General features: G+C 42.9%; 3 protein-coding genes and 1 long non-coding RNA gene across 10 annotated transcripts in view; 2 read left to right on the top strand and 2 right to left on the bottom strand.

The window, feature by feature from the left end:
• The window catches only part of inppl1a (inositol polyphosphate phosphatase-like 1a), a 35833-nt gene extending 35643 nt beyond the window's left edge, over positions 1–190 (top strand). The window contains exon 27 of the mRNA XM_061782851.1: positions 62–190. Within this exon, the coding sequence (XP_061638835.1) occupies positions 62–77 (16 nt within the window). The 3' untranslated portion in view covers positions 78–190. The remainder of the gene's footprint in view (positions 1–61) is intronic.
• On the bottom strand, positions 58–1891 carry phox2a (paired like homeobox 2A). 2 transcript variants are annotated; one of them, XM_061782861.1, is made up of 3 exons: positions 1403–1891; positions 637–824; positions 58–543 (listed from the first exon to the last, which is right to left on the bottom strand). In XM_061782861.1, the coding sequence occupies exons 1-3, from the start codon at positions 1623–1625 to the stop codon at positions 58–60; spliced, it is 897 nt and encodes a 298-aa protein (XP_061638845.1). In that variant the 5' UTR covers positions 1626–1891. The 2 variants fall into 2 exon arrangements, with proteins under 2 accessions (XP_061638845.1, XP_061638844.1); XM_061782860.1 differs by having other exon boundaries at positions 58–824.
• Positions 233–12754, top strand: LOC133482586 (uncharacterized). Of its 6 annotated transcripts, none has more exons than XR_009789844.1 (6): positions 233–546; positions 1380–1601; positions 3856–3945; positions 6568–6650; positions 7001–7093; positions 12616–12754. It is a non-coding gene; the product is annotated as an uncharacterized LOC133482586 (long non-coding RNA). The 6 variants fall into 6 exon arrangements; XR_009789843.1 differs by having other exon boundaries at positions 658–1601; XR_009789846.1 differs by adding an exon at positions 12111–12228 and having other exon boundaries at positions 233–1601; positions 12616–12740.
• Positions 9764–27885, bottom strand: part of clpb (ClpB family mitochondrial disaggregase) — a 33112-nt gene continuing 14990 nt past the window's right edge. Inside the window, exons 6-16 of the mRNA XM_061782852.1 lie at positions 24059–24156; positions 22014–22128; positions 16473–16550; positions 15348–15403; positions 14970–15014; positions 14354–14515; positions 14122–14278; positions 12817–12890; positions 12608–12727; positions 10840–10944; positions 9764–10002 (exon numbers count right to left, since the gene is read on the bottom strand). Coding sequence (XP_061638836.1) covers positions 9805–10002; positions 10840–10944; positions 12608–12727; positions 12817–12890; positions 14122–14278; positions 14354–14515; positions 14970–15014; positions 15348–15403; positions 16473–16550; positions 22014–22128; positions 24059–24156 — 1208 coding nt within the window. The 3' untranslated portion in view covers positions 9764–9804. The remainder of the gene's footprint in view (positions 10003–10839; positions 10945–12607; positions 12728–12816; positions 12891–14121; positions 14279–14353; positions 14516–14969; positions 15015–15347; positions 15404–16472; positions 16551–22013; positions 22129–24058; positions 24157–27885) is intronic.

Here is a 27885-nt window from a genome sequence, read left to right as displayed (position 1 = left end):
TGTTTAGTTTGTTTTTGTTTTTTTTCTCTCTTTAACGTTTCTCCATCTGTGCTTCCTTCAGAACAGGTTCGTCTTGATGGCGACGTTGGGTTTTCTGTGGAAGGAGGACAGGACTCCGGCAAAAGGCCCCGTCATACTGTCCGCCGGCTGCCAGGCCTTCAGGATCTCCTGAGTCTGGGCGTCAGGCTGGGCCACGGCCGGGTTGCTGGGCCCCAGGCCGGACCAGCTGGCCGCCTTGAGCCCCTGCAGGACCGGAGAGCCGGAGGCATTGACGTAGCCGCCGTTGGCCGGAGCCGGGCTGGGGCTCAGGCTGGAGGGACTGCCCAGGTTCCCGTTTTGCGAGCCCGGCAACGAGGCCGTGCTGTCCGGTGTGGGGCTGCAGGTGGACTCTTTGGACTCGTCGTCATCCGACGAAGATCTGATCTCTCCGCCTTTCTTCCCTCCGGAGCTGCTGGTGGTGCCCCCTGTGCCGGAGCTGTTGGCTTTGGCGTTGGCGGCACGCTCCTGCTTGCGGAACTTGGCACGCCTGTTCTGAAACCACACCTGGTACACACACACACACACACACACCAGTGGGCGCCCCTTTAGATGGAGGTCATATAGTTCATGGAATCCAGACTTTGGAAGACCTCTCACCTGTACTCTGGCTTCTGTCAGATCTATCTTCAGAGCGAGCTCCTCTCGGGTGTAAATGTCCGGGTAGTGGGTCTCGGCGAAGACCCTCTCCAGTTCCTTCAGTTGAGAGCTGGTGAAGGTGGTCCGGATGCGCCTCTGCTTCCGTTTCTCGTTCAGGCCCGAAGGGTCCGAGAAGAACTTATAAGGGACTATATGAGGAGGAGAGTCAATCCGTTTTATTATATTGACATGTTTGTATTATTTTTTTTTCCTAGAATGTGCCTGTAAATTTTGTATACATTTCTCTATTGAGTCAAAATATGTATTTAATATATGTAAAATGATATAAGGCAATTGTATTACTTTAAATTAGTTGGTTATCCTACTGTTCCATCGCAAAAGAATAACTCATTGATTTGAATTTGTCAATCAAGACTCCTCCGAGTCTTAATGAAGGATTCAAAGTCATAAGAAGTTCTCAAATTTGTTCATTTTAAATTTCAATTTTCGCTGATATATAGATAACCAGGGCCTAAAAGAGGGAAACAAAATATTCTTGATTTTTTTTATTTGTTTTATTTTTTTACATTTTAATAAACATGTAGATATTGATGTAAGAAAAAAATGTAATTGAAATAGAATCTCTACAGGCCTCAAATATAAGCATCTGCCATTGAATGAACCGATTGACGCGCGTTGTCTTTTGCAAAGTGTGGTCAATTTCATTTATTTTTAATTTTTTTTTTCTTCTTTCTACGTCCGAGGTAATGTCTCCCTCCGCGTGTACCTGACGAGTACGGCGCGGGCTGGTGGTCGCGCAGGGCTCCCAGCGTGCAGCTGGCCGTGCTGAGCGGGGCGCAGGCCGGGTTGGAGAAGGGCCCGCCGCGGATGGGGTTGTACTGGAACGAGCTGGCCTGGCTGCACGAGCTGAAGTCCGCGTAGGCCGACGCTTCCATGGCGGCCATGCAAGAGTCATAGGAGTTCAGGTAGGAGTAATCCATTTTGTACATGGAGCTCAAGCCGGTGGCGGCACCGGGAGTCGCGGATGGAGCCACTTGCTTTTTTTTTTTTTTTTTTTTTTTGCCGCAGGGGCGAGGGTCGCTCCGGTATCTCCGCGCACGTCGTCTCCCCCAAAAAGTTTGCAATAAATGTCACTGCTTTTTTTTTTATTTCTTTTTTTGTCCCCCCGTCTTTTTAAAATAGAATCCAACTGTTTTTTTAGCGTCTTCTTCCTGCAGCAACTTGCAACCTCCGCACTGCCTCTCGCCGCGTGTGACAGCGCCGCTGCTCGCTGCCCGTTTATAATAAAGTTGGCCGAGCGGCGCACAATGGCGAGGCGGTGGTCTAGTTTCCATGACAATGCTGGCCCCGCCCACGCCCCCCCCCCCCCCCCCCCCCCCCACGACAACCGCGCTGGCCAGCTGCAGCCCCATCCACCACTATGCACCCATTATCGGACACCTCTTAATTGCGCTTACATTCTCATTAAGATTATTTCCACTTCAATCTGAAATCAAAAATTTTCTCTCTCTCCCTAAAGCCACTGAACGTTGCGCATCGATACATGACCAATATACACAATCTTAACACTGAATGAAAAACGATGCATTTCAAAATGTAATAATATTCCGTTTTAATTGACACTGTCAGAGAGATATTCGTTTAACGTTTTTTCTTTTTCTTTCTTTCGATAGTTTGACTAAATATTAGAGACCGCTATAGTGTGACGAAGTGCAGTAATGCAAAAAGTGCAACTACAAGTCATAAACATCTGTCAATCAAACGTGCACATTATTATCTTTGCAAATGAATATTAGAAACGGCTTTTTGTGTACACTGAAAATAATAAAAATTTCGGTTGCACACGATTCAAACGTGTTAACGATGACATATTGTTTGTTTATTTTCGAGGGAAAGGGGGGACATGACGTCACTTTACCACATTTTAATCATGTGCGACCACATATTCGAATTGAATACATGCAAATGTTTTTTTTTTTTCTTTTTTTTTTCTTCCTTCTCAAGGTAGTACAGTGTAGTAAACACCCGCAGTAACACCTCCAGGACTGCACTGGCAAATCAAATTTAACAGTAGTCTCACTGCAAATGTGTGATGTAACATCTTTTACTGGAGCTCATTCGATTGTGCACGTGCACCCACGTGCAAAAAAAAAATAATAATAATAATAATAAAATAAAATTTAATTTAAAAAAACAACAACAACCCAACTTTCCATGTGCGAATATTGATGAAATGTGTTTGTTTGGCCGCAGCTCCTGTAGGTCTTTACGCGGCGGGCAAGATCCAGACGTGACGGCGATTGCTCGGATTAAAAGCTTTGATTTGATTCCGATCACTTTTACGCGCGCGTCGCGAGATTGCGCGTCTGTTTGATGGATGGGCGACACTGACACGCGGGGAGAGAGGAAGAGAGAGAGAGAGAGAGAGAGAGGGAGGGAAGGAGGGGGGAAAGAAAAAGATAGAGAGAGAGGAGCGGCCGTGGAGACAAGCGAGCAGTGCCCGTAAACGCATTGACGCCCCACAAATTGGTTGAAGTTTATTGTTCGATGTCATACAATGTGATCAGACCTCACCCAAAGCGCGCACCCAAAGCGCGCGTGCGCGCGCGCAAGCAGCGCGGTGCAACGTTCGTAGCCTCGTTGCGTAAGTGAAGATTTCATGCTTTATGATTTATTGGTGTGGCCGATGTGTGTGGAGTCCTCGTTACAGATTCCTCGTTTCTTTGGATTCACGGTCCTTTTCTTTTTTTTTTTTTTTCTTTACACATGCAATACAAATTTTTTTTCTTCCATATATTGTATTCAAGCATCATTCATTCGACCTTATATGTTTCATTGTTTTTATACAGTAGGACCAGAAATGTATATTTGCATTTGTATTTTTATTTTTTTAAAATCTTAACTGAATACACCCAAAATGTAATTAGGTTTTGGTCACGTGCCACCCCTAAAGCGCAACACAATTGCATTATTTAAGAAGAAGAATATTGCAACGATATTTATTGTCTCATATTTGCAAATATTTTAGATAACGATTCTTTATCCGTCTCGCGGTGGGAGATTTGCCGCAAAACAACATTTGCATTACACGGAATCATTGAATGTTCTGAAAAAGTGTTGTGATATTAGCAATATCATTTATTGATTGAATACCATGCAATTTCCACAAATATGATTTGTTGCATGTCATTTTTTTGTTTGTTTTGTTTTGTTTTTTAGGAAGCTGGGTCGATATAATTCATGATTGCATGAATCAGCTGCAGCAATTTTCGGGCCCATGAGGAGGCCGCCGTCCCTGTGGGTTCAAAGGTGAGTTGACCGAGAAACTTAAAACAGTTTCCAAGTTAAACAGCATCCCGTCCCTTTAAAAAAGAAAAGAAAAAAAAAAGAGCAACCAGAAGCGAAACACCCCCCCCCCCCACCCCCTAAAGTCAGTTTAATCCCTTCAAAGCATGAAGCATCTCTTCCCTTTCCACTAATCCGTCCCCCTTTTCTTTTTATTTCTTCGGTGCTCCACTTTCGCGCAGGGGGAGACCTCTCCTCCGCCGAGGTTTTAACTTTGGACTTTTACATTCATGGCCCCGCTCGACGGAAACAGTAACGTGCCTCTTTTCCCATTCATGACGTCTGAGTCAACACAATGGCCCCCTGTAGGCCCCCGAGGGCCCCTGCGAGAGAGGGAGAGGGGATCACAGGCCCGTCGGGGTGGGCTCTCCTTCCCATATTATGCAATCCTCTACAATCCCACTTATGACATTTTAGTTTGACTATATGCTGTAAATATGACGTCAATCTATTCCTCCGCCTGCTTCCACCGGTGGAATAGCAATAAAACGAAGAATTGACGCAATGAGCCTACTTTTTTTTTTTTTTAACCACCATTATTTAGTCATTAAATAATCACGTCACACGACATATGACAGATTTCTGCATATTAGCGATCAAAACGGCTTGCCTGTGGGAAAGGTTTAACCGTCTTCTTCTTATTATTTCAGTCGTTTAAAGGTAACATTTTGGAATTGAAATGCAATTCCTTTTGACACACACCCAGCTCGGGTGACTTAAAGTTCACAATTGTTTTAATTGTGGCGTAAGAATATCATTTGTTAGTTTAGTTTGTATTTGATATTATATGATTGTTTATATGGTTTTCATACAACTATTCAGTGTAATTAGGACGTGACTGCCTACGTGCGCTTTCCAGTTTACGTACGTCGTAAGTAGGAGCGTCGTAAACCGAGGAGTCCCTGTCTACGTTGCAAGAGGGTAAAAAACAAACAAAAACAAAAACTGCAGACGATGGAGGGGGAGAGGAGGGGGATGCCGCAATGCACCGTGACGACGCTGCGTGCGTGCGTGCGTGCGTGCGTGGAGACGACGACACGCGCGCCGAAGCCGGTTCGAGACGAGCGGCGAGTGTTGCGTTCAAGTGCTGATGTGCACCCTCAGCAATCCTCGGCATCTGCGGAGATCTCAACACTTGACAATCAGCAGGGGGGGGGGGGGGGGGGGGGAGAAATTACGTCGGTTTAGCACATTTTAATGATGTACGTGATCGAATGAAGTACTTTCGGCCCCACTGTCTATACTTAATACATACGTTACATGGCAAGACCCAAATGTGCAAAAAGGAGAGAAATGAGTCCACGCGGCAGAGAAGGACCCACCGATACTAGAACGAGAAAAATATGTACTGTATGCATCCCAATAATGACTTCATATGTCACAATATGATGATATTAATTAAGAACTCGCCGATGGGACAAGCCGAAAGTCTCAACAGTACTACATAATAATAATAATTACCTGGACTTGACGTTTTTGTAATACAGCATAATGTTAGACACAATATTGACAAAGAGCGACAATAATAGCAATACGTGTCATCGTAATATTAAAACAATACTAATAATTCAATATAATCCTGCTCGCGATTAAGATGTAGATAATAGTTCCATAGACTTGACATTCTAATATAGCATCATAATAATAATTGCGTTGCAAATGTTTAAGACGTGCAAGATGGACAGGTGAGGGGAATGAAATCATTTTCAATAATTGCAAATTTGCCAGCGCAAAGACAAATGACCGTTCATATTTGCCACCGTCACATTCAAAAAGTGTGGGAAATGATTTGGGAAGAGACAAAAGAGAAAATTCTTATCGACAGTCAAGTGTCGCAACTCTCTTTAATGGACCGAATAATAATAATGCATACAAATTAGTGAGCACAAACAAAAACCTCGACGAGAAATCGAACATTTCACAATTGCATCCGGCAACTCGTGACGCTAATGCAGAGAGGCACGTTACTTAAAAAACAAAAAAAAAGAAGCTTTTTAAAAAGAAAAAGAGGAGGAGGAACAAGGTCCCTGGAGAGCAGCAGAGCGCGCGCACGCACGCGCGCCGCAGCTGGAGCGTGCACGAGGATGAGGATGAGGATGAGGATGACGATGAGGAGGCGCAGGCAAGTCGTTCTCCGAACGAGCTAATTCGATCTGCGGCTCTGGCCCCTCCGCTCTCCGAGCAGCCCAGCGGCGAGCTGTGGAAACTTAATTCAATTAAGTCGCGCTAAACTAATTAGGCTGCAATCTGCCACGCGAGCTGTCCCTGAGCAAGGTTCGAATTAGGCGCGATGGATTTTTTGTGTGTTTTTTTTTTTTAAACAAAGAATGACTGACACACTGGTGGCTTCTCCTTTATTTGCCTTTTATGCTAATTCTCCCCCCTTTGGGCGGGTCACGTGACCGCCCAGAGGTAACCGCTTACATCTCTGCACAGCAACAAAGACACATTTTGACTCCCATCGAACTTGTAGAGTGCTTGACTCGCCTCACTTCCTTGGACGAGAATCAAGTAAAAGCTGAAGGGGAGAGAGATGAGTGGACTCGTGTATTGATCGACTTTTTTTCTTTTTTTTTTTTTGCTCAGCTGGATGAGGAAGGAGGAGGAGGACAGAGGGACGAGCAGGCTGCAAATTCTGCGTTAAGAGCGGAGACACAAACGATAATAAGGTGGAAAAAAAAACCATGCACCAGCCATCGGTCATTCACCGCCTTCACCTGGACACACTCACACACTACACACTCCCATTGCAAATTTGTGTTTTTCTTGACCTTCTGGTGTTAAAAAAAAAAAAAAATCCAATCATGAATATTTGTCTTTGAGCATTACCTTTCCTAGTTTCAGTTTCCATTCCAAGTGTTTGTTTTGGCACCTTGTTTCCATTTCGGTGCCAACTATCCACAGTGTGACACAATGCATAAAGGGGCAGAGCTCGACCCACTTCAGTCACTTCTGCCCAACAACCCAAAACACAAAGATTGACTTCTCCTCCATCTTCCCCCCCCCCCCCCACCCCCAGCACCTTGAACTCGCCTCCGTTTGTCCTGGCGGCAGAAGGTGGATCCGAGCGAGCGAGTTCAGGAGGGAGCTTACGAGCATGATGGAGAGCCAGGTTTGTGTTTCTCTGTAATCTAATCAGAGAAATGGCAGCAGTCAGAAATAGCCTGACAAACACACTAAGAGCCCCTTCTCCTCCCCCCCTTAGACTCGTCTTCATCCTTGGGGAGGATGAACGATGCGCATACACACGCACCTTAAAACCCAAAGTGCAAAACCTGATCCACCAGCTACTTAAGACAATGGGAAATGTCTATTGCTTACGCTTTTGCACCCGCATTTTACACCATATTTCATAGTGTCATTCTCATAGAGGCGACACTACAATTACACACATGCAGACGTTTTACAAAAAGTTCCATCATCATCAGAATAATATGAGAAATGCAGAAAATGAATGGGTGGATGTTGTAATTCAAGTCATTTTTAATTTACTGTCACAACATTCACTAATATTAATCAGTGTAAATTCTCAGTGATCCAGGTCATAGTAATCCGCAAAAGTTAAATTGAGGCAACTAGGCTCTTTTTTGTTGAATTATTATTTTTTCTTTGTTTTCCAAAAACATTCAAAAATGACGTGGGCAATTTTGCTACTGTGATAATGTTAGAATAAAGTTGTAGAACAAGAGTATTTATTTTATGAGAATAGAGTCAAACATTGCAAATCATTTTACAAGAACAAAGTCCAAATGTCTTATTACTGCAAAAAAATTACAAATATTTTTGAAGTCTGAATAATACAATGAAAAGGTGTGAGACGAAAAGCTGAAATATTGCAACTCATACTTAGAATGAAAACAGCAATATTTAAATTTTTTTATTTTACAAGAAATTAGTCTGAATTGTGTAATATATACACACGAAGTTCTAGAGTGATCATGAGTCAAAAGTGCAGAAAACTAAACAAGTGCAACCTGAAATAGATGACAACAGATCTCAGTGTTGTGTTTTTGGGGGGTCCGGGGAATGAATGCCTCCCCCCCCCCCTGCACGCTAATTCTTCCCTATGGAGAAGAAGACATTCCTGCAGGGTGTGTGCGACGTTCTCTACACACCCAAATTCCAAAGAAATTCTCCTGTCACGTCATCTCACAAGGTGGACAAGCGTCATTGTCGTACGACTCCCACCCACCCGCACGCACACGCATCCATCAAGAGGCGTCAATCAGGACACACACACAAAAACAGGCGGAATTTACTTTTTGTTGCACTGACTTTTATTTCCATTGTGGAGGTTGGCGCACACACCAACATGACAAACGTCACATCTTGCTGGTTCAAACAGTCCCGATCCATCCATTTGAGTGAATATTCTAATCCAGTGTCGACATAACGATTCACGATTAGCATGCATAATAAGGAGCAATTCACATTTTATAACATAATAATTCAAGCGGATTGATTGACGTGATTTCCGTTGTATTGGATGGTCGTGGACGACAGGCAGCCAAACCAGCTTTGGTTTTGAAAACAACCCTGCACAGTAGATCACTCTTCATCACATTTAAATAACAGCCATCCTTCAGTTATTATTATTATTATTATTTAAATGGCTTGAACAACCTCAGCTAACCCACATTTGTGAGAAAAAGAATCTTATCAATATTTTATAAACATTTTAATCATCACTGTGGTCTAACAGCAGTGTGCTATCTGATGCTTCACATTAATGAGATGTTGGCAATGAATGAATATGTACTACACTACTTGTACAACTCTGCTCTACGACGAGGTGAGGGTCTTACTCTTTTTGCTAGTACAGCGGCACCTTGACTCACAAGTTTGTTTTCCATGACTAAGCTCGCAACTCAAATTTGTTGTAATCCATTTTCCCCATTGAAATGCCAATCAGTTTTTAATAAAGAAAACTAGCACTGTATTGTATGAAAACCTGATGAAACAAAAGAAACCATATAGAAATCAGCTGGTTGTATAAAGTGAAATTACTGTACGTACTGTAGTATTTGTGTTGGATGAAAGCCCTTAAGAGGCGTGGCCTAGACTCAGAAGCACGAGTCTGGTTGGTTGCGTTCGATAAACGGCTCAAAGTGCATCGGTGACTGTGTGGCTCTCCTTGCCCACGTGTGAGGGCACCGCCGTACCTCAGGCCCGCCGCACACCGAGCGACACGGTCGAACGAGACTGCAGTGGACCGCCCCGAAAAAATTTCAGTCGGCGACTCACACCCTTACATCGAGTGATTGAGTACCGCACATCTACCGACACAATGCGCCGGAAAAACTGGGACCCTTTATTGGGTTTTAAGGCTACACATACAATATACTATATTATTTTTTTCTATTGAACCACAAAAAACAGGTACTATTGTCAAGGAAGACGCAATGAGGCAATGATCGATCAGCCCATTAATTGATTGCACCCGTGCATTTCGGTGACAAAGACTCTCTCCAGGCTTTGCTTTCTAGCCACAGGCATGTATGAAATTATAAAGAAAGTTTAGTACTTTAAAACACAATATGCTGTATATACTGTATAGGTATGGCTAAGCAGCAGGCTGAATCTGTGTAGAAACACAATTGCGATCAGTTGTCACATCTGCAATATTGCGACGCCGGCGTGGCATATCCGAAGCTCGCTTGTGCTCAAGTTTCGGCTTGCGACACGAGGGGGAAAAAAAAAAAAAAGCCAACAAAAACTCCCAAGTTGTGGAACTTGTAAGTCACAGTAGCACTGTACATGTGTAGTGAAACTAGAGAGGCAGTGACGTGAGGTACTTTTATTGCTAAAAGACATTCCCGACCGTTAGTGTTCCGGGCTGAGCGGAGGGCGGATGTTCAGCGTCCTGGCCGAGCTGTCGTCCCCGACCACCTCCAGGCGCAGGCTGGGCGCGCCCCGCTCCTCGTGGCCCTCCGACTGGACGGAGAGGCGCAGCGTGCAGCCTTTGGGCAGCAGCTCCTGCTCGTAGGCCGCGGCCAACTGGTTGACCACACGCCGCTCCACCTAATACACGGGGACAAGAGGCACCTTTGTTTTGTCTGTTTTTGTGGGGACTAAATGACATTTTGCATAAAGAAAATTGATTGATGTTCAATGTTACCACAAGCATATGATTCGGATGGACCGACAGAGCACTTTTGGAATGTTGTTGATGATGGATGAGAACAAGGCTGACAAGATTATGACCACTGATACGATATAATGAGATCCTATACAAGAGCTGGTTAATTATAATTGACACAGTAAGAGAGAGTAACAATATGCTGTGTAGAACTACACTGCATCATACGATACAAGGCAAAATGTTACAAATAGGCGAATAAAGATACGATTTTAAGATTAAAGTGAAAATATAATGAGAAAAACGTCCTTTCGAATTAATGCAAAATATGAGAAAAGTAGATATTTTATGGAAAAAATATTTTGAAATGTTACAAAAAGTTGTATCATGATAAAAAAGGACTTTTCTAAAAAAATAAAAAATAAACACACACACACAACATTCACACCTATGAACAATTTAGTCTTTAATGAACCTAACATGAATGTTTTTGGAATATGGGAGGAAGTCAGAGTACCCACGGAGAACCAAGGGGGGGGGGGGGGGTGGGGGGGGGTAAGGGTTGAAGCATGCCAACTCCACACAGGAGGGCCGCCTGAGCTGAGATTCAAACTCAGAACACTGAGGCAGATGTGCAAACCACTCGGACAATGTGCCGCCACTGGAGCAAGCGTACTCGTCTCAAACGAACCTCACATTTGTCGCAGAACCTTAGTTCGAATCCTTGAACCGGCCATAAATATGAATTGAATCGCATATTATTATCTCTAATTGCGTACCTCATGCTTAATGGAGCGTGCACCGTAATGCAGGTTGTAACCGCCCGCCAACAGATCCAGGACGGGCCGATCCCACTGAAGGGTGATGTCATGGCGCTGCTTGGCCTAAGGACGGTGCACACAAGCAGAAAGAAACTGGAAACGGAGAACAAACACAGTATGAAAAGAAGGACTAACGCAAAAGCAGTGATAAGATGTCCAGCGGCATTTCTGCTGGCTCTAATTGACACTTCCCTAATGCGTTTTGAATCAAACGCTAATCAATAGTAATGATCAGTGCTGCTCTTTTAGCTACTCATGTTAAATACTCCACTCAATGGAGGAGGCGCTGTTATACTGGAGATGTAAACAACCAATTTGGACCATCAGGCACATTATGAATGCTTGAACAGTATTGTCCATCACTGTCCACCAACAGAGGTTGTCCATCAGGATACCAGCTGTAATATTAATAATTAAATATTGATAAAGACTCCATATGTTAAACACTGTAATCACGTTAAAATGGGCAGCACTGATTATACTGACCTGTGTGTGTTGCGTGCGTGTGATCCTCAAGCCAGTAGTGAGTGTGTTTGTGTAGTGAGTGCGTGTGTAAAAGTGAAACTGCAGGACCTGGTGGGTGACGCTTACTCCCACTGGAGGACACGTACAGTTACAGACACATAAGATATTTACGCCCATTCGCTATACATCAGGGGTGGTCAAACATTTTAAAAATTGATAAATGGGCCAGGTCCTTTGTAGATGAGGTATCATTAAAAAGCAGCACGTACTACTATACTGCAAGTGCAAAATGTTTAAACGTGAAGTAGTTTATGTACGTATAATTAACATTTTTTTAAAATGTGATTATTTACAAATAAATAAATTAATGAGATAAATTCATGAAAAATGAATAATTCTATTGAAATGATTATGAGGAAAAACATGGCTAAATTAATACAACACACTTTACAGGGTTCTTGATCAAAGAAATGCTTTGGGAGTTGCATAAAAGAACGGAGCAAGCTGCAATTGGCCCACCGACCATAATTTGCCCACCCCCATCCACTATAAATCGCATGTGAATTGCTCATGTAAAACGTCCCTGAAGTCTCATCATTCGGAATTCAACCTAAATCCTTAGCTTGAAAATACTCCTGGAAACCCAAAACTAACAAAGGTATCGACTGTTGTTATACCTAATGTCACGAAAGGTCAACCTCAGTTCAGTGTGTATCAAGGGTTTGTGTGTTTTTTTTTTACAAAAACCTTTTATATTACAAAAGGAACAGCCTGAAAAAGAGGCGCTAAGAGAAGAACGTGGGTGGAGGAGAATTTAGCGGACACACATTTAAAGCAGCAAGACTGCAGCATCATCGTACAAGTCGTCACTTGTTAGTTCAGGTAAAATTGTCATTTGACTTAAAATGTACTATTTTGTTCTGAAATTAAAACACGTGTTAACTGGATGACAGTAAAAATGTTGAAATGTTACTTTTAGTGGACATATCATGGAAAATGGACTTTTTAATGTCTTGTATTAAGAATTAATAATATTAATAATTAATAATAGTCTCTGGACTGCCTGCCCATCCAACAAGTGTGAAAATAAAAACAATAAAAAAAGTACATTTTTAGTTATGTCTATTTCCGAAAATGGGTCTATGAGCTCCTATTGTATATAGTTTCATTATTTTCTATGGGAACCATGTGTACATACATTTTTGATCGCTTTTGTTATGAATTAGTGCTACACGAATGAAATTGACTTGCCGCCTCATACCTTCTTAGCCCAGAAGCTCAGCTCCTTGCTGACCAGCTGGAGCAGCTCGGAGTGACAGAACGGCAGGAAGTAGACAATTTCATTGATCCGACCCAGAAACTCGTCCCTCCGGAAATGTGCCTGAGCAGGAACCAACGAATGAAGTTGAAGAATGACACCGGCGTTTTCTTTCATGTCACAGTGCAGTTCAGTGCACAAAGCAAAGTTACCTTCAGGATTGGTCGAATGACAGACTCCTTAAATTGTCTGGAAATTCTGATGTCATCACCTTTCTGTACATCCTCTGAGGAAACCCACAACATTATGATCACTTGCACAATATGATATCCAATGCAAGAGCTGTATTGAATGTTCTGTCTTTACAAAAACAGTATGTTCCATTTTTTGACAAAAACTTTTATTATGGTGGTGGTTATTCTTGTGGTTGAAGTTTGGTATCTGTACTGCACCGTAATGAGAGCTGTTTCCAATAGTTTAGGAAATAAAAATATTAGGAAGAGCTCTCACTCCATGTTGTATAGTTATACATTATAAACTACACGGTGGGTGAAAAGCAACCCCCTAATTTATGCTGTTTAAAAAATAATTTCAATTTCACGATAAGTTAAATGAAAAAGATTTAGTTGTATGGTTTATGTAAAATTCCATATGGGCTCAACCTCTTACAAGCAACTTTGAGTTGTCCAGGAATCGTGTACACTCATTTCAAGAGAATGAAAAGAAATAAACTGTTTTTGGCAAGTGTAATTACTGTACATACTGTAGTATTTGTGTTGGATGTGTGCCTTTAGGGTGTGTGGCCTAGTCAATGATGTCAGGAGCTGGAGTTGGTTAGTACCATAAAGGCGCCATATTTTACCAAACCAAATTTTTCTAGTATTTGGGATGTAATATTGGCTATATAGTGCCTCAGTTAACATGTGAAATATGAATTATAAGTGTCCACGCATTCCAGACTACCGGACGTTTTTCTGCCGAGGCCTGAAATCATCAGGTCATTCAAATTTCTTGAGCTCATCTACGTCACTCCGTCTCCGCTCCTGAGCCAGCGCTGTCAACATAAACACGTGTGTTCTCTCAAGTGAGTCTTCTACATGGAGGCAACCAATCAGAGAAAAGGGGGGGGGGGGTCTTAGCCAAATATGGACAAAGCGGATACAAAACTGGGTCAAACAGAAGTAGCTGTCAGCGGGGCCTTTTCTGGACACGCGCATGACAAAACCAAGGTGTTTTTTTTAAATGAAGTTGACACTTTTGTACTAAGTCCACGTTAGAGAGTCTCTCTATGGAGGTCTAAATAGCCAAAAGATGGGACCTTTCATTGTTCCATTTTCGTCCCCACTTCACTTGAGCGGCGGCTTAAAAATCAACCAAGAGACAGCTTGCAACCTGAATCTGTACCACGGTACCACTATACTGTGCGACTGACCAACTTGCAAAGCTGTCACTGGTCGGTGTATCACGATGTCCCACATAGTGTGACAACCTCAAATGTCCATTAATAATGTTCTCACCGAGATTATCAGCCAGCTTCCTGCGGGTGACCTCCTCTGCTTCCTGCCGTAGCTGTAGCCCATGCTGGGCAATTTCATCACTCGCAACGTTAGACGTCATGATGAAGATGGCGTCCTTACACTCGATGGTCTTCCCCTTGCCGTCTGTAAGACGACCCTGTGGGCGCAGCCGCCACAAACAGCCTTTAAGGACTTAAATAACGTGAGAGTCTGTGTTGATGCTTCTGCAAACCTCGTCAAAGAGCTGCAGCATGATGGTGAGGACGTCAGGGTGAGCCTTATCCACTTCGTCAAACAGGACGACGGCGTTAGGACACGCCCTCAGCAGCTTGGTCAGCTGACCCCCTTCCTCGTGTCCAACATATCCTGGTGGTGAGCCAATGAACTTCGCTACCTACGGACAGACAAACGGGACAAGGTCTTGTTGGCAAATGAACGGCACCCATTTATCCATTTTCTACAGCTTATCCTGTTCAGGGTCACACAGGTGAGCTGGAGCCTTTCCCAGTTTAGGGTGAGAGGCAGGGTACAACTTGGAATGGTTGCCAGCCAATTGCAGGGCACATACTGTATAGACAACCATTCATATTCAGCCTACAGACGATTTAGAGTCTTCGATTGACAAAATGTTTGAAATGTTGGAGGAAGCTGGAGCACATGAAGAAAACAAGCACACAAGCACGGGGACAACATCAAAATTCACATGGGAAAGTCCTGAGCTCGTAAACTCAAATTTAATCGTCCGTCTGATGCATGCATGTGTGTGCGTGGATGTGTTATGAAAGCGAACACATGCAAGTCTTTGGACAAAACACACTTGTAAGTGGAGGGGTTCAAATGCACCATACCTCATGTTTTTCCTGAAACTCAGACATATCCATTCGGATGAACCCCTGCAATGGCACAATGATTCAGAGTCAGAAATCAAGATGGTTTGTGTACTTTCCCAGAGAACATACTGTATGTGGCTGTTGGTCAAGTGCTAATAATATTTACTATGGAAATCAAACATTTTATCCCTCCTGGCTGGGAAAAACTGTACTAAATGTCATATGTCCTATAATCCTCAAGGAGTGCATCACCTTTCCACCTATTGACATAAAACTACATGGATACAATTCTACCATTACATCATATTGACAGGTGTACCTAATACTTTGGTTACTTATTCAGCTAAATGTGTGTGTGTGTGTGTGTGTGTGTGTATAGGTGTAATTTTACATCACCTTTTTGACATCCTTGTGCATGTAACGTGCCACCTGTTTGGCCAGCTCTGTCTTTCCTGCAACACACAGCAGGCAAAACAGAGAGTCCACTCAACTATTCACTAACCCGCATGTAATTTATTTAAAAAACAGACCTTATCGGAACACATTTCGGATACCTGCCTAACACAAAAAACAAAAAAAAACAAAAAACAAAAAAAAAACATCATTATGCACAAAAGGCTGATCTGTTTTTAAGTGCTGGCCTAAATCTCCGTGGCGACCTCTAAAAGAGATTTCAATCATCTCTAGAAGGCCACTTTATGATTGTCTGAAAAATATTCTGCATATAAATGCTCATATTAGATATTGATGTTTTGTGTTTGGTATGCAGATGCATATGTGTGTGTGTGTGTCTTGTTGCTGTGTTTAATATTAATGTTTCTCGGCCACTGTTTGTCGCTGAGGGCAACAGAGAATATGAACAGTCTCCGTTTTCATCTCTCTCTCTGGCCTGCTATTTCGCCATCTTGAACTTTTCTAGCAATTACCCCATCCCATAACATCACATCTTTCTTCCCTTCACACTGCACCACCCACTCTCCCATGACAAGCTAATTTAGTAGGTAAAGCCTTACTGGCGAATGGCGACTGATGGATTGATAAATTATTTATATAAAAAAAAAAAAAAAAAAAAAAAAAAAAAAAGTGACTACCAAGTTTAATTCCCGCAAAGAAACATGAGTGGAATCATTTTCACATTGTTTTCCAGATGACAAGGGGTCCGCTGGAAGGCAATTATGGAGTCAATCGCGCTGTACATTACCAAAGACATAGGGCCCATTTATACATACCAAAAGCAGTTATGGTAAAGTATGTATTTCTCCGTGTAAATGGGGATTGTTTCCATAACAATGTGTGTATGCTGAAGTTTTCGAGAACGCAAAGAAATTAATACTACATTACATTTACAACCTTGTTCTCCTGCAAACGTGTCTTTAATCTTTGTCAGTCTGTTATCTTTGCAGGGAGGACAGAGTCTTCAGTCTTGAAGAAAGTGTTGTGTTCCCTCTGACAATGTGCTCTAAAAGGCTGATTTGCGGTCACCTCATGAGAGAGTGAATGTGAAAGTGTGAAATAATTTACCAATTCCTGAGGAGCCTAGGAAGAGGAACACGAGCGGGTGCTCTTCATCGTACCAACCGTTCTCCTTCCTTCTGATGGCTGGAGAGTGAATGAGAGAGAGCGAGACAAAGACAGAAAAGGAGGCTATTATCGGAAATATTTGCATTTGTTGACTTTGCTTTTATACCCATTCGACCGGAGTTGACCCGACGGCGGCTGGTAGCCCAGAAACTTTGATAAAGGAGTGCTAGGGCAAGGATGAGACGGGTCAGATGCATTTGGGTACAAAATTAGCGAGAGAGAGAAGATGAGGAAACTGAGTGAGAGAGCAAGACGAGAGATCTCCAGAAAGCTACCCACAATGCCTCTCCTTCCCCCACAGTCAGTGGGGCCATTAGCCCACAGTAATTGTGTTAGCCTCCCTGGTGCGGCCATGGCAAAATCAGTTTAGCATGGATCGCAGCCTCACACACACACGTTTGCTTAAAGAGTGCCTACCCAACCCTGCCATCACCCCAGCAACCACGCTCGCACGTACACAAAGGCAGCATGATTAGCTGCATGGCAGCCAAGTCAAGAGTGAAGCTGCTGTGGTTTCCGACTTTCAAATTGAGGCTACGTTCACACCGCAGGTTTTGATACTCAAATAAAAAAAATATTTATTTTTTTTGCTCATATCCATTTTTTTGCGTGCGCGTTTTTTTCATAGTGACCGCTATCAGGCTCCAGCGTGAACGTACTGCAGCCCCAAAGTGAAGACGTCACACTATCTTTAACCAAGTAAATAAGACCGAAGTCAACGTGTGACAATAATTTTTGTTATGTAGTGAAAGGCAGTGAACTTAAAAGCAAGTGCTAGCGAGAGGAGGTAAAAGAGAGCAACATTTTATAATTTAGCGTTTTGCAGATTGTGGCTGCTACCTCTGTTCAGTAGCACGTGCAGATCCAGAGTGGTGGAATTGTGATGTGACGGGCTTAACAAATTTCAGGCTATCACGGCAGGCATTTGATTACATTCGCCAGTGGTTTTCCTCAAGACGCTCACAGGAAGAAACGCATCTCTAGTGGCCCGTATTTCTGCGGGTGGGCGGATGGCTGATCGATGGACTGACAGACAGACAGATAAATACATTATTCATCCTGTGAGTGAAATTAGGTCAGCCTTATATTACGAATACTCTCACCTTTCAGAAAAATAGATTGAGCCACTTTTGTCTGCAGTGTGAATGTAGAGTGAAGATCAAGAAATAGCCACAACTTTAGCAAAGATTGGAACTGATTGAATGCTCAGGCTAAACAATGGCCATACATGAAATTTGGTATTTGTGTCTCTAAAGTTACTGGGATTATGGTTGCCAGTACCAATGTTAGCTGAGTGATCCTGTGCTGTATGTCCTCATTAGCCAATAACATGAAGTTCACCTGCTGCTCAGCAACTTGGTGATGAAGTGCCGCCTCCACGATTAAAAATACAATCGATGCTTGGACTGTCTTTATGGCCGCTCGGGTGTGTTTCTTGTTTTTCTTTAAAGGCAAATTCTGATTCAGGGCTCAAAACAGCGCCACCCGTGGTTGTCTGGGTAACGCAAATGTGTACTCTGTTGGCACACCCAGCAGCAGAGGCGGGTGGGGTGAGCAGTGGCCCATTTGCATGAAAAAAAGTTGGAGCGGATTCACATGGCATCCATCTGATCGTGGCCCGCACAAAGAGAAGGTGGGAGCTGCTCATGGCCTGCCGGTTGCTCATGCCTGCTTTTGAGTCACATGCAAGCACTGGCTGTAACCTCACCTAATTAAACCTTTCAGGAAGAGTAGAGAGTTTACTGTGCTGTAGCTCTTCCATGCAGAGATAAGCAGGCAACCTACACATACAGGGTATGTCACTAAAATGACATTACGAAACATTCCCTGCTCACTTATTTGAGCTGTTGCAACGAATAAGAACTAGCGTTGCTTACTTTCTTCCTGCACAAGTGTTAAAGTGGCCAAAAATAGCTGGTTATTGTCAGGAAGTGAGACTTGGCAGAGGTGGAAAGATGACGATGATGGAGGCAGAGATGGAGAGATGCAGGGAGGAACACAGATAATGGAAGGAAGGGGGTGGGGCAGAGAGATAAAGAGGGCTGATGGTAGATTAGTGGGCAGAAAACGAGGCTGAGAAACAAATGAGTGTATCAGAGATGACCACTGAGATGAAACGTGACAAGCTCCGTCTGTGTTATCAATGGCTGCGTGAATGACAGCGTAACCTTCTGTGTGCGTTTTAGCTGATTGAGAGCGACTTTGACAGAAGGACGCATTGACATTTCTCAGAGGAGCCTGACAAGAACACAGAAAAGGAAGGAGGCGCAGAACAAATGAGCTTGCTCTCTTCCACACACGCACACAGAGATGTGTGTATTGGGCAGGTCTGGTCGGCGCTAACATGATTATAGCGGGATGATTCTCTTCAATAACTCTTAGCCCTGAGAGCTAAACCTGGATCAATTTAACCTCCTTCCTGTGTGTTTGTGTATTTGTACTTTGGTGTCTGTGCGTGTGTTGCTGCAGGCCTGCTGTGTGATAGGAAGTGTCAGGCCATTCAACAAAGTTCTCTTTGTCAGACATGACATAGTGTAGAAATTATTACTCAATGCATCAATCTATCTATAAAGTAGATCAACTGCTTTTCTCCGTTTTATGTAAATGTAACATTTCGGTATTCTTTGGCCCCAGAAACGGTATCTATACCAGCACAACATGAATTATGGCTGTTGATTCATTAACTCTCCATTAACAAACTAGACAGGCATGATCAGTTGATCCACAGCAGATCCCCCTGGGCATCTTCCAAATATTTTGGCTACAGTAGATGTACCTTAAAAGTTGGCAATCAGGTTCCAATGTGGTCATCAACATTTTATATTTTGTTTCATTGGTTTGATTGATTAGCATTTTTCTTACATATATTTCTTACAGGAGTTCTCCGGATCTGATTATGTGGTTGGAAATCAGGGCCAATCCTGCAATTTTCATCTGATCGGTATCGGGTGAAAAAGATTGGATTTGTTTATTTTCTTAATTTTTAAAGATACTTTGGCAACAAAATAATCCTGAGGTACAAATACAGCGGCTGAAATCAGTATTTAACACGTGAACATTTTTCTCATGAACACATTCACTGCCATTGACGGTTTTAGAAGTCAAATATCCATGTTAACTGGGAAGGCTGGCAGTGAATGAGTTAAATATATTTCCCAAGGTGCTAATGATATGAAAATTACACCAGACCTTGGGAACAACCCAAGAAATCCATACATACAAAAAAGTAGAACAAACTGGTTAGCACATCTGCCTCAGTTCTGAGGACCCGGGTTCAAATCCTGCCTCGCCTGTGTGGAGTTTGCATGTTCTCCCCGTGCCTGCGTGCGTTTTCTCCGGGTACTCCGGTCCCCTCCAACATTCCAAAAAAAAACCATGCATGGTATGTTAATTGAAGACTCTAAATTGCCCGTAGGTGTGAATGTGAGTGCAAATGGTTGTTTGTATACATGTGCCCTGCGATTGGCTGGCGACTAGTTCAGAGTGGACCCCAGCTCTTGCCCAAAGATAGCTGGGATAGGCTCCAGCATGCCCACGACCCTAGTGAGCCTAAGTGGTTCGGAAAATGGATGGATGGATGAGACAATTTGGATGTGCAGTCTTTTATTCTACTTAATGCATTGCTGAGGTATTGGCAGATATTTAAAATCAAGTGACTCGGACTCAGGTGAAAACAAAAATCTGATGGGGACATTCCGCTTTCTTACATATACAGCACCCAAACACAACATTAGGTACATGTGCATAATCCAATGAGATTCGATATAAGAGCTGTGTCAACAATGCTGCCTTTACAAAGATGTTTTATTTTCACTGACAATATCAGCGATGCATTCATTAAACAACATAATAATAATTGTGGTTTTAGTTTGTAGGGTTGTATAACTGCGCTGCATAATACTGAAGGCTCTATATTTTGCCCTTTGTAAAAATAACAACAAAAATACACCGCATTTAACCTTGTTTAAAGGTTGTAAACTAGACTCAGAATTGATATTTGAAATATATATAAATGTAGTGAAGATGTGATTGGTGATAGATGATGCTGACTGTCATCCCAGTCTCGCTCTCTCTCTCTATTCCTGTGTGTGTGTCAGTGACTTTAATACATCTCTGGGATCAATAAGCTGTTCCCTTATCAATGTGACCACGTCTTGTATGGCTTTCAGGACAATTTGCCATGATAACAGTGACCACTTATCACCTTCCCAAACAGCCATGATTCGCTCTAGATGCACAAAGCAAAGCCTGTAACTACATGTGTTTTTACACACTTGAGGTTATGTACTTTTTAGCATTGGTTAGCGTTAACATTTCTCTCGACATTTAACACAAGCCTAGTGATAAATACTAATTTTGTTCTCCAGTTGATTATAAAGCTAAGGTAGCTTTAAGGTTTACAGTTATCTGTTCCACCTTTGGGACATAGTTGATTAGCTTGCAAAACCTAAGCAGAAACAGTAGCAACATCATAAAAATAACACATAGCCTCACTTGTGCGCACAAACACACGCAGACAGACACGCAAGCACACACACGGATCAATACCAGGCCTCTCTGGATGCCTGGTGTAATATCAGCTCTTTACTGTCCGCTGTGTTATTGTGCTCTAACTCATCCTCCTTCCTCTTTACACTAATCACCACCTCCACTGTCAAGGTTCCCGAGGTCCATAAAAGCATGCTTGGATGCGGTTGGGGTGGAAGAACCTCACTGGAAACTGAGCTCAACACCATCAAATCAAGCATCAAAACACTTGCGGGATGAACTAGAAGAGATTGTGAGCCACACCCTCTCATCTAACATTGATTCCCACTGACACCCACCAAAATCTTGTAGCATGTTTTGCAAAAAGAGAGAAAACTGCAAGAGCATTACATCCTATAGGTATAGCGTATATGTGTCCCAATACATTTGTCCAATAATCCTTTGTTTTCGCTCACCGCCTATCAGGTAGCCCTGACCCCGTGATGCTGCAGTATGTAAGAACAATGAAGGAAAGATTCTGGAGGTACCACGGAGGCCATGAAGTGAACGTAGAAAAACGCAGAAGGGGGATGTAGAAGGAGTGGGTGTGATGGAGATGGAGGATAGAAAGTATAGAAAGCCAAATGGGGGAGGATGGGGGAGTCTGTAGAATGTCTCCTCTCTCAGTAATCGTGTTAACTGGCGGCTCCGAGCCTGGCCTCCTTCAGCTATCTCACAGCCACATACACACACACCACCTGTGTACTATGTCTGACAGACAGCACATTCATCACAATTAGCCAATTACAGCGTCCACCGGTCTGTCTGAACCCGCCTCCTGCTTGAGGACAGCCAGGCAGGGAGGAAAGGAGAAAAGGAGAAAGGGTACAAAACAAAGAAACAAAAAGTGCCTGAGAGCAAGTGTCTGTGAAGTGTTAAGCTACAAATAACGCTCCATATCAATAACCAGTTATGCTTCTGTGACTTGCACACATAGAATACATGTCCAGTTACCTGAAGCCACAGTATTGATGGCCCCTTCCTGTCCGATGATGTGCTCCTTCAGCCTCCTCTCCAGGGGGAACCTCCTCCTCTCCTCCGCCTCCCGCCGAGCCTGCGCCTCCTGAAACTAGATAGAACAACGGACGCCGTTGAGTTCTATCCGCCTATTTCAATACTTCGTTATTCACTTTCAGAGATGCACATACTCCTTTTCGTGCGACTTTGAAAGCCTCTTCCACACTGCACTATTTGTGCAGCCTTATAAAATGAAAGCAAGCACATAATAGACTGCACATAATAGATCCGCTTAATGTTCACACTGCAATGGATCATACATTTGATCTCGGCTACGACAGACTGAATATCAGCCTCGAAATGCAGTGGCACTGCATCATTAGTCTGTGTCCGCCTCATGCTGCCGTTGTGGCGATGGTGAGCCCAAATGTAGCGCTTGCCACAGTGGTGTTTGCATGTTGAAAATAAAGGAACAAAAGGGATGAAATTGTTATAGAGCTGGAGGTGCATCTCATTATTAATACAAGTTTACATAAAGCTATAGCGTTAGGTTTAGCCAGCAAATAATGACCATAATGCACCAGTGAGTCCCACATAAACATTTTCCACCTCAGTTTCTCCTGCATTCCTTTCATGCTTGCTGCTGTTGAAAGTGGCTAAGACTGTGTGCATTACGCAACTTTTGTTTGAGACGGCCAAAATCGCACAGTGTAGAACAGGCTTTAGACAGTTTCAGTGTGGTTTTAATACAAATTGGACAGCCAATTATGAAAGTTTCATCAAGGATGTTTCACATACAATCTGCATGAAGAGGGAAAAAAAAATAAAATAAAATTCACAACCTGAATTTGTATGCAAGTCAGAACATGCCGTAGTCTGTCACTAGCGTATATCTAAATCTTTACTTTATTTAAAAGTGTTATATAGATATAAAACAAATAAAAACAGTAAGTACTTGTGCCTTGGAAGACATTATTACACTGCTGCACAATTTCTATAATGCACATTTTCCACGCAAAAAAATCTTCAATAGTGCATATTATAAATAGGTATTGTAAAAGTTCTTTAACAGTGAAATAAGGTATGGGTAGATGTTTTAGAACAGCCATAAATTAGTTTTATAAACGCAGTGTTAAAACTAAACACTAGGATGCACCAAAATATTAAATACATTATTAAATAATAAGTAAACATCAGCATTAATAACATTACTGATCAGAATTGATTAGAAAAACAATTTCAGATAGGGTCACCACTAACATTCATTGCATATATGGATATCAATGGATAAAAATTCCTGGATGCACTTTATACATAGGAAAGGATTTTCCTGATTTTTGGAGTCAATTTTGGGCGTGCGCAATATACTCAAGTGCGTATTATACACGAGAAATTACGTACGTAGTTCATGACGTGCCTTTTGTAACCTCTAAACCTTGTATGTTAGGACTGTTGTAAATAGCCGGGGTTGTATATTCATTCTTATGTCGCTGGGGTCGGGCGGAAGGAATCCTCGCATCTCCAAAACCACCACCTTTCCAGAAATCCAAATAAATGGCATGCTTGTTGAGTGATTAACATTAAATCATGAAAGAGAGCAAGTCACTTTCAACACTTTCGATTGGTCAACAAGTCGTAAAAATAACAGTAGGGACTGAGATTTGTGGAAAAATATGAAATTGACCATATTTGGATATCGGAGGTTTCCACCCGACAGTGACGATGTATAGTGTACTCTATTGATTTATCACTTTTTAACTCTTGAACAGGTTTTAACCCCAGTTAACCTCTACCAGCTTTCACATTTCTGGTTCTCCACAGCAGCTGTCACTCATGCAAAGACCTCCTGAAGAGTGTTTGTGTGTATCAGGGTTTAGTGTGTGCGCCAGTGTGACGCATGTCAATGAAACAGATGAGCTGGACCAGGAAACAGACATTTGCACATATTCAAACCAGCGTTGTTCTAATTGCCTGCACATTCTGCCCAGCTGCACAAAATCAGCATGTGTCTGTGTATGAATGTGAGGATGAGCGTACCTTACCTTGCCTTCCCACTCCTGCAGAAGTGTGCTCACTTCTCCGTCTTTCGCGTAGGCTCGTGTAGTGTGTCCCAAACCATTGGCCTGTAAAGGGTTGGCACCTGTATGCGAACACAAATGTTATCAATTTTAGAGGCCTTTAAACATATTCATCAGCATTCACCCACCACCTCAGCAGCAGGTTCACAAGTCGATGAAAAAGTCAGCTAAGGGGGTCACACAGATTCAGGGGTCACAGAGACTAACTGCAGTGAAGCAGGCAGGCCATGCAAGGACTCAACGGGGGGTTTCATATCTGCAACGCGTGCCAATAACACACAGTGTCCTCTACATCCGCACAATCTTTACACTGCGGGCTGTTGCAGGTTGGGGGTCCACCGTCTCACAAAGCGCACAAACGTGCACAACGGAGCAGAGGTCAAGCGGAGGAAGAGTCCGCTTAAAACGGCTTGATGGAAGTGAAGAGTGATGGGAGTATCAATGGCAGTCAAACGTGATGAATTGGGCGTGTGTGCCAGTGTCAATGAGGACGGTTAGCGGTGCCTTCACTATGGAACCAGTGGAATTGTCCACCCTCCAGAATGCCCCCACCTGTCCGTTCATTATTCCAGACAGTAACCTGCTAACTAACAAACAGATGGACAGAATTTATTTCCACTTTAGTTAACAGTTTGGCCTCAGTTTGCAGCTCAGGTTTCTACTGAGTGAAATTCTTGCCTTATAATTATTTAAAATATTAAAATAATTAATTTACAAAGCAGCAGGCTGTCATTGCGTCTATGTTGAAGATTATACATTATATATGAGAAAAGCTCAAATGAGAAAAAAGTTAAAATCCAGTTCAACGAGTTATTAACCAATGCAGAAAACCTTAGCAGATTCTGAAAAGCTGGATACCTCTCCAACTTTTTACATGCTTTGTGAGAAAATTACCATTTAATTATTGTTTTGGAAAATGGGGATCAGTATGTAATTACTTAGTAGTACACAAATACACATGGGGGCATCAGTAGGAATCAAGATGAGTAAGCTACACTCAAACATCCTCAGTGTGCGCGATCAATACAGATGGAGTGTGTTCGTGTTTGAGCAGCAACCTCAGAGACTAATAATGACATCGATAAAACCCTAAAAATTGTGACCTGCTTATGAGGCTATTGATTTTAACAATAATACATCGGCACAACCCACCAAAAACATGAGGGAGGAAAGCAATAAGGTGGGTGCGCATGCACACCAAAATGAACATGTGCGCGCGCGCACACACACACACACACACACACACAAAACATAATAAATAGCATCATTTAGGGCTTTAATATCAGACTACCCCTGTGGGCCACAGCACTTTATAACTGGATCAACACTAACGACACACACCCAACCACATCACAGCTGAACACACACATACATGCACGCACACACACACACACACACACACACACACACACACAGTATCCCTTCATTAGGAGTGCTTTAGTTATGCCTATTAGGGTGGGCCCTTCCCTATCCTCCGCCTTCTCTTTCATAGCAGCTGGCATCAGAGAGCCCCTGCTGGTCTTTGTGCGTGCATGTGTGTGTGTCCTTGTATCTGCATTGTGTGCGTCTCTGAGCATGTGTGCCCATTTTGGCCGACCACTACCTACAGAGACGTCCATAACGGAGTGCCCCCTGATGTGGAGCCTGGGGGAAAACTTGAGAGCCTCTGCAGGTAGGGAGAAATACATGTGGGGCCCAAGGGTGAAGCCAGGGTACTGTGATGAATGGAGATTTGAGTGCAGGGCCGACTAAGGCCAAAAGAGCAAACCCAAGGCTACTGGGGCAGGATGGACTCACACGAACACAGGGGAAATAACAAGGTACTGTATGGGATACACACAAAGTGTACATAGATGGTAGACACACCCAAATGCCCTGAAGCTCTGGCTTCATAGGTTTTTTTTTGTGTGATGGTGAAGAGGGAAGTGATGAAAGAAAAAGAATAATGAAACTCACTTTAAAAAACTCCCCGTAAAGTGAAAATAAATCTCTTCTAAATCAGAGTGTTAAATGTCAAATTTGGAACGACAAAATCATTTAAAAAAAATATATATATTATATATATATATATATATAGGCGGCACGGTGGCCGACTGGTTAGAGCGTCAGCCTCACAGTTCTGAGGTGCGGGGTTCAATCCCCGTCCCTGCCTGTGTGGAGTTTGCATGTTCTCCCCGTGCCTGCGTGGGTTTTCTCCGGGCACTCCGGTTTCCTCCCACATCCCAAAAACATGCATAAATTGGTGACTCTAAATTGCCCGTAGGCATGACTGTGAGTGCGAATGGTTGTTTGTTTCTATGTGCCCTGCGATTGGCTGGCAACCAGTTCAGGGTGTACCCCGCCTCCTGCCCGATGACAGCTGGGATAGGCTCCAGCACGCCCGCGACCCTAGTGAGGAGAAGCGGCTCAGAAAATGGATGGATGGATATATATATATATATATATATATTTAAAATAAAAAATAAAGCTGTTGTCTCCACTCTTGAAAACTGTGGGTATGTCCGCTTAATGCGCTGAAACCATGCCTCGCTCAACTGTCAGTCAAATACCACTGAATCTAGCATCTTTTGACTACACTACACATCCCATGTTTGAGCCGCAAAAATATATCCGCTAAAAGCCTCCACTGTCTAGAATATATTCCACTGGGTCCTTATGGAAGTCAATCAAAAATGTGCACGTTCACAAAACAACAACTGGTTTTAACCTTTGACGAGACCAAGCCTGCCAGCAGCCGCCACGGTGTTGCCAAGCAGTACCAATAGAGTATACAATTGACACCCACTATTCATGGGGAATAGGAACCAGGCCTGACCAAGAATAGTGAATATCCCTGATTAATTTACGTCCGTTATAATTGCATTGGAAAAAAATATATCTATATATTTTTACTAAACATATTGAGTAAAAGGGGCTATACCACCAATGTGTTTTTGGGATTGTTTCACCTCCCCCCACAAAAAAAAACAGTTGCACAGTACCCGCTGTAAGCGCTAATGTATAATATGTAACGTATCAGAGACAAGAATCTCCGCGGAGCAAAGCGCCCCATGAGAAGCTGCACGAATGTTCATGGCAGACTGTGACCGCGGCAGATGAATTGGATAAAGTTATGCAAGATTCATACATCGTGGCAGATGATTGAGGAGCGCTACCGCTAACTAGCAGCTAAGCTAACTAGCTTGTAGTAGACAAGATGTTGCCAGCTAGCGTAGAGTACGCATTTTTCAACACTGAGACCTCCTTAAACAGACCTTGGTCACGGCGAGGGATCATGATGATTAAAGTAAACCATTTTTTGGCAATTGCTTTTTTCAGAGGGAAAATGCACCCACCGCCCGCTTTCTTTACGCAATCTGCGACCTCAAAAAAACTGCGGACAGGATTTAAACAGGGGGCTATTAATAGTTTTCAAATAATCAAAGTGGATTTTTCATTTGTTGGACTATTATTTTGTAATAATACAAGGAGTAAGCGATGGAAATCGATTCGGTCATCGCTCGCCAAAGACAACACGAATATCAAAAGGGATTTTCGAGTCCGAGCATACATTTTTATATGGATGGGTCGACACATGCTGGAGCACCACTACACTGCATCATGTTTTCAGCAATAATCTATATAGAAACAAATCTCAGAATTTACTTTACAGGGTCGTAAAAAAAAAAAAAATGGGCAGTGCGGCGTTTGTGGCCACGACCGATGGTTATTGGTCATGATAGTGGCGCCAACCAAGCAATGGTGGGTCCAACAAGAAACAGTAATAATCAGCCTTAATCCAATTGTCGTCC

The sequence above is a fragment of the Phyllopteryx taeniolatus genome, chromosome 8 (assembly GCF_024500385.1).
Source record: "Phyllopteryx taeniolatus isolate TA_2022b chromosome 8, UOR_Ptae_1.2, whole genome shotgun sequence".
NCBI lineage: Eukaryota > Metazoa > Chordata > Actinopteri > Syngnathiformes > Syngnathidae > Phyllopteryx > Phyllopteryx taeniolatus.
Note: the sequence above shows the minus strand (reverse complement) of the source record. Positions and strands in the feature narration are given on the sequence as shown.

Excerpts from the sequence above, each read along its gene's own strand:
- phox2a (XM_061782860.1), bottom strand. The coding sequence starts at position 1,625 with ATGTACAAAATGGATTACTCCTACCTGAACTCCTATGACTCTTGCATG. Across the intron at positions 825-1,402 it reads GCCCGCGCCGTACTCGTCAG|TCCCTTATAAGTTCTTCTCG; the intron begins GTACACGCGGAG and ends CTCCTCATATAG.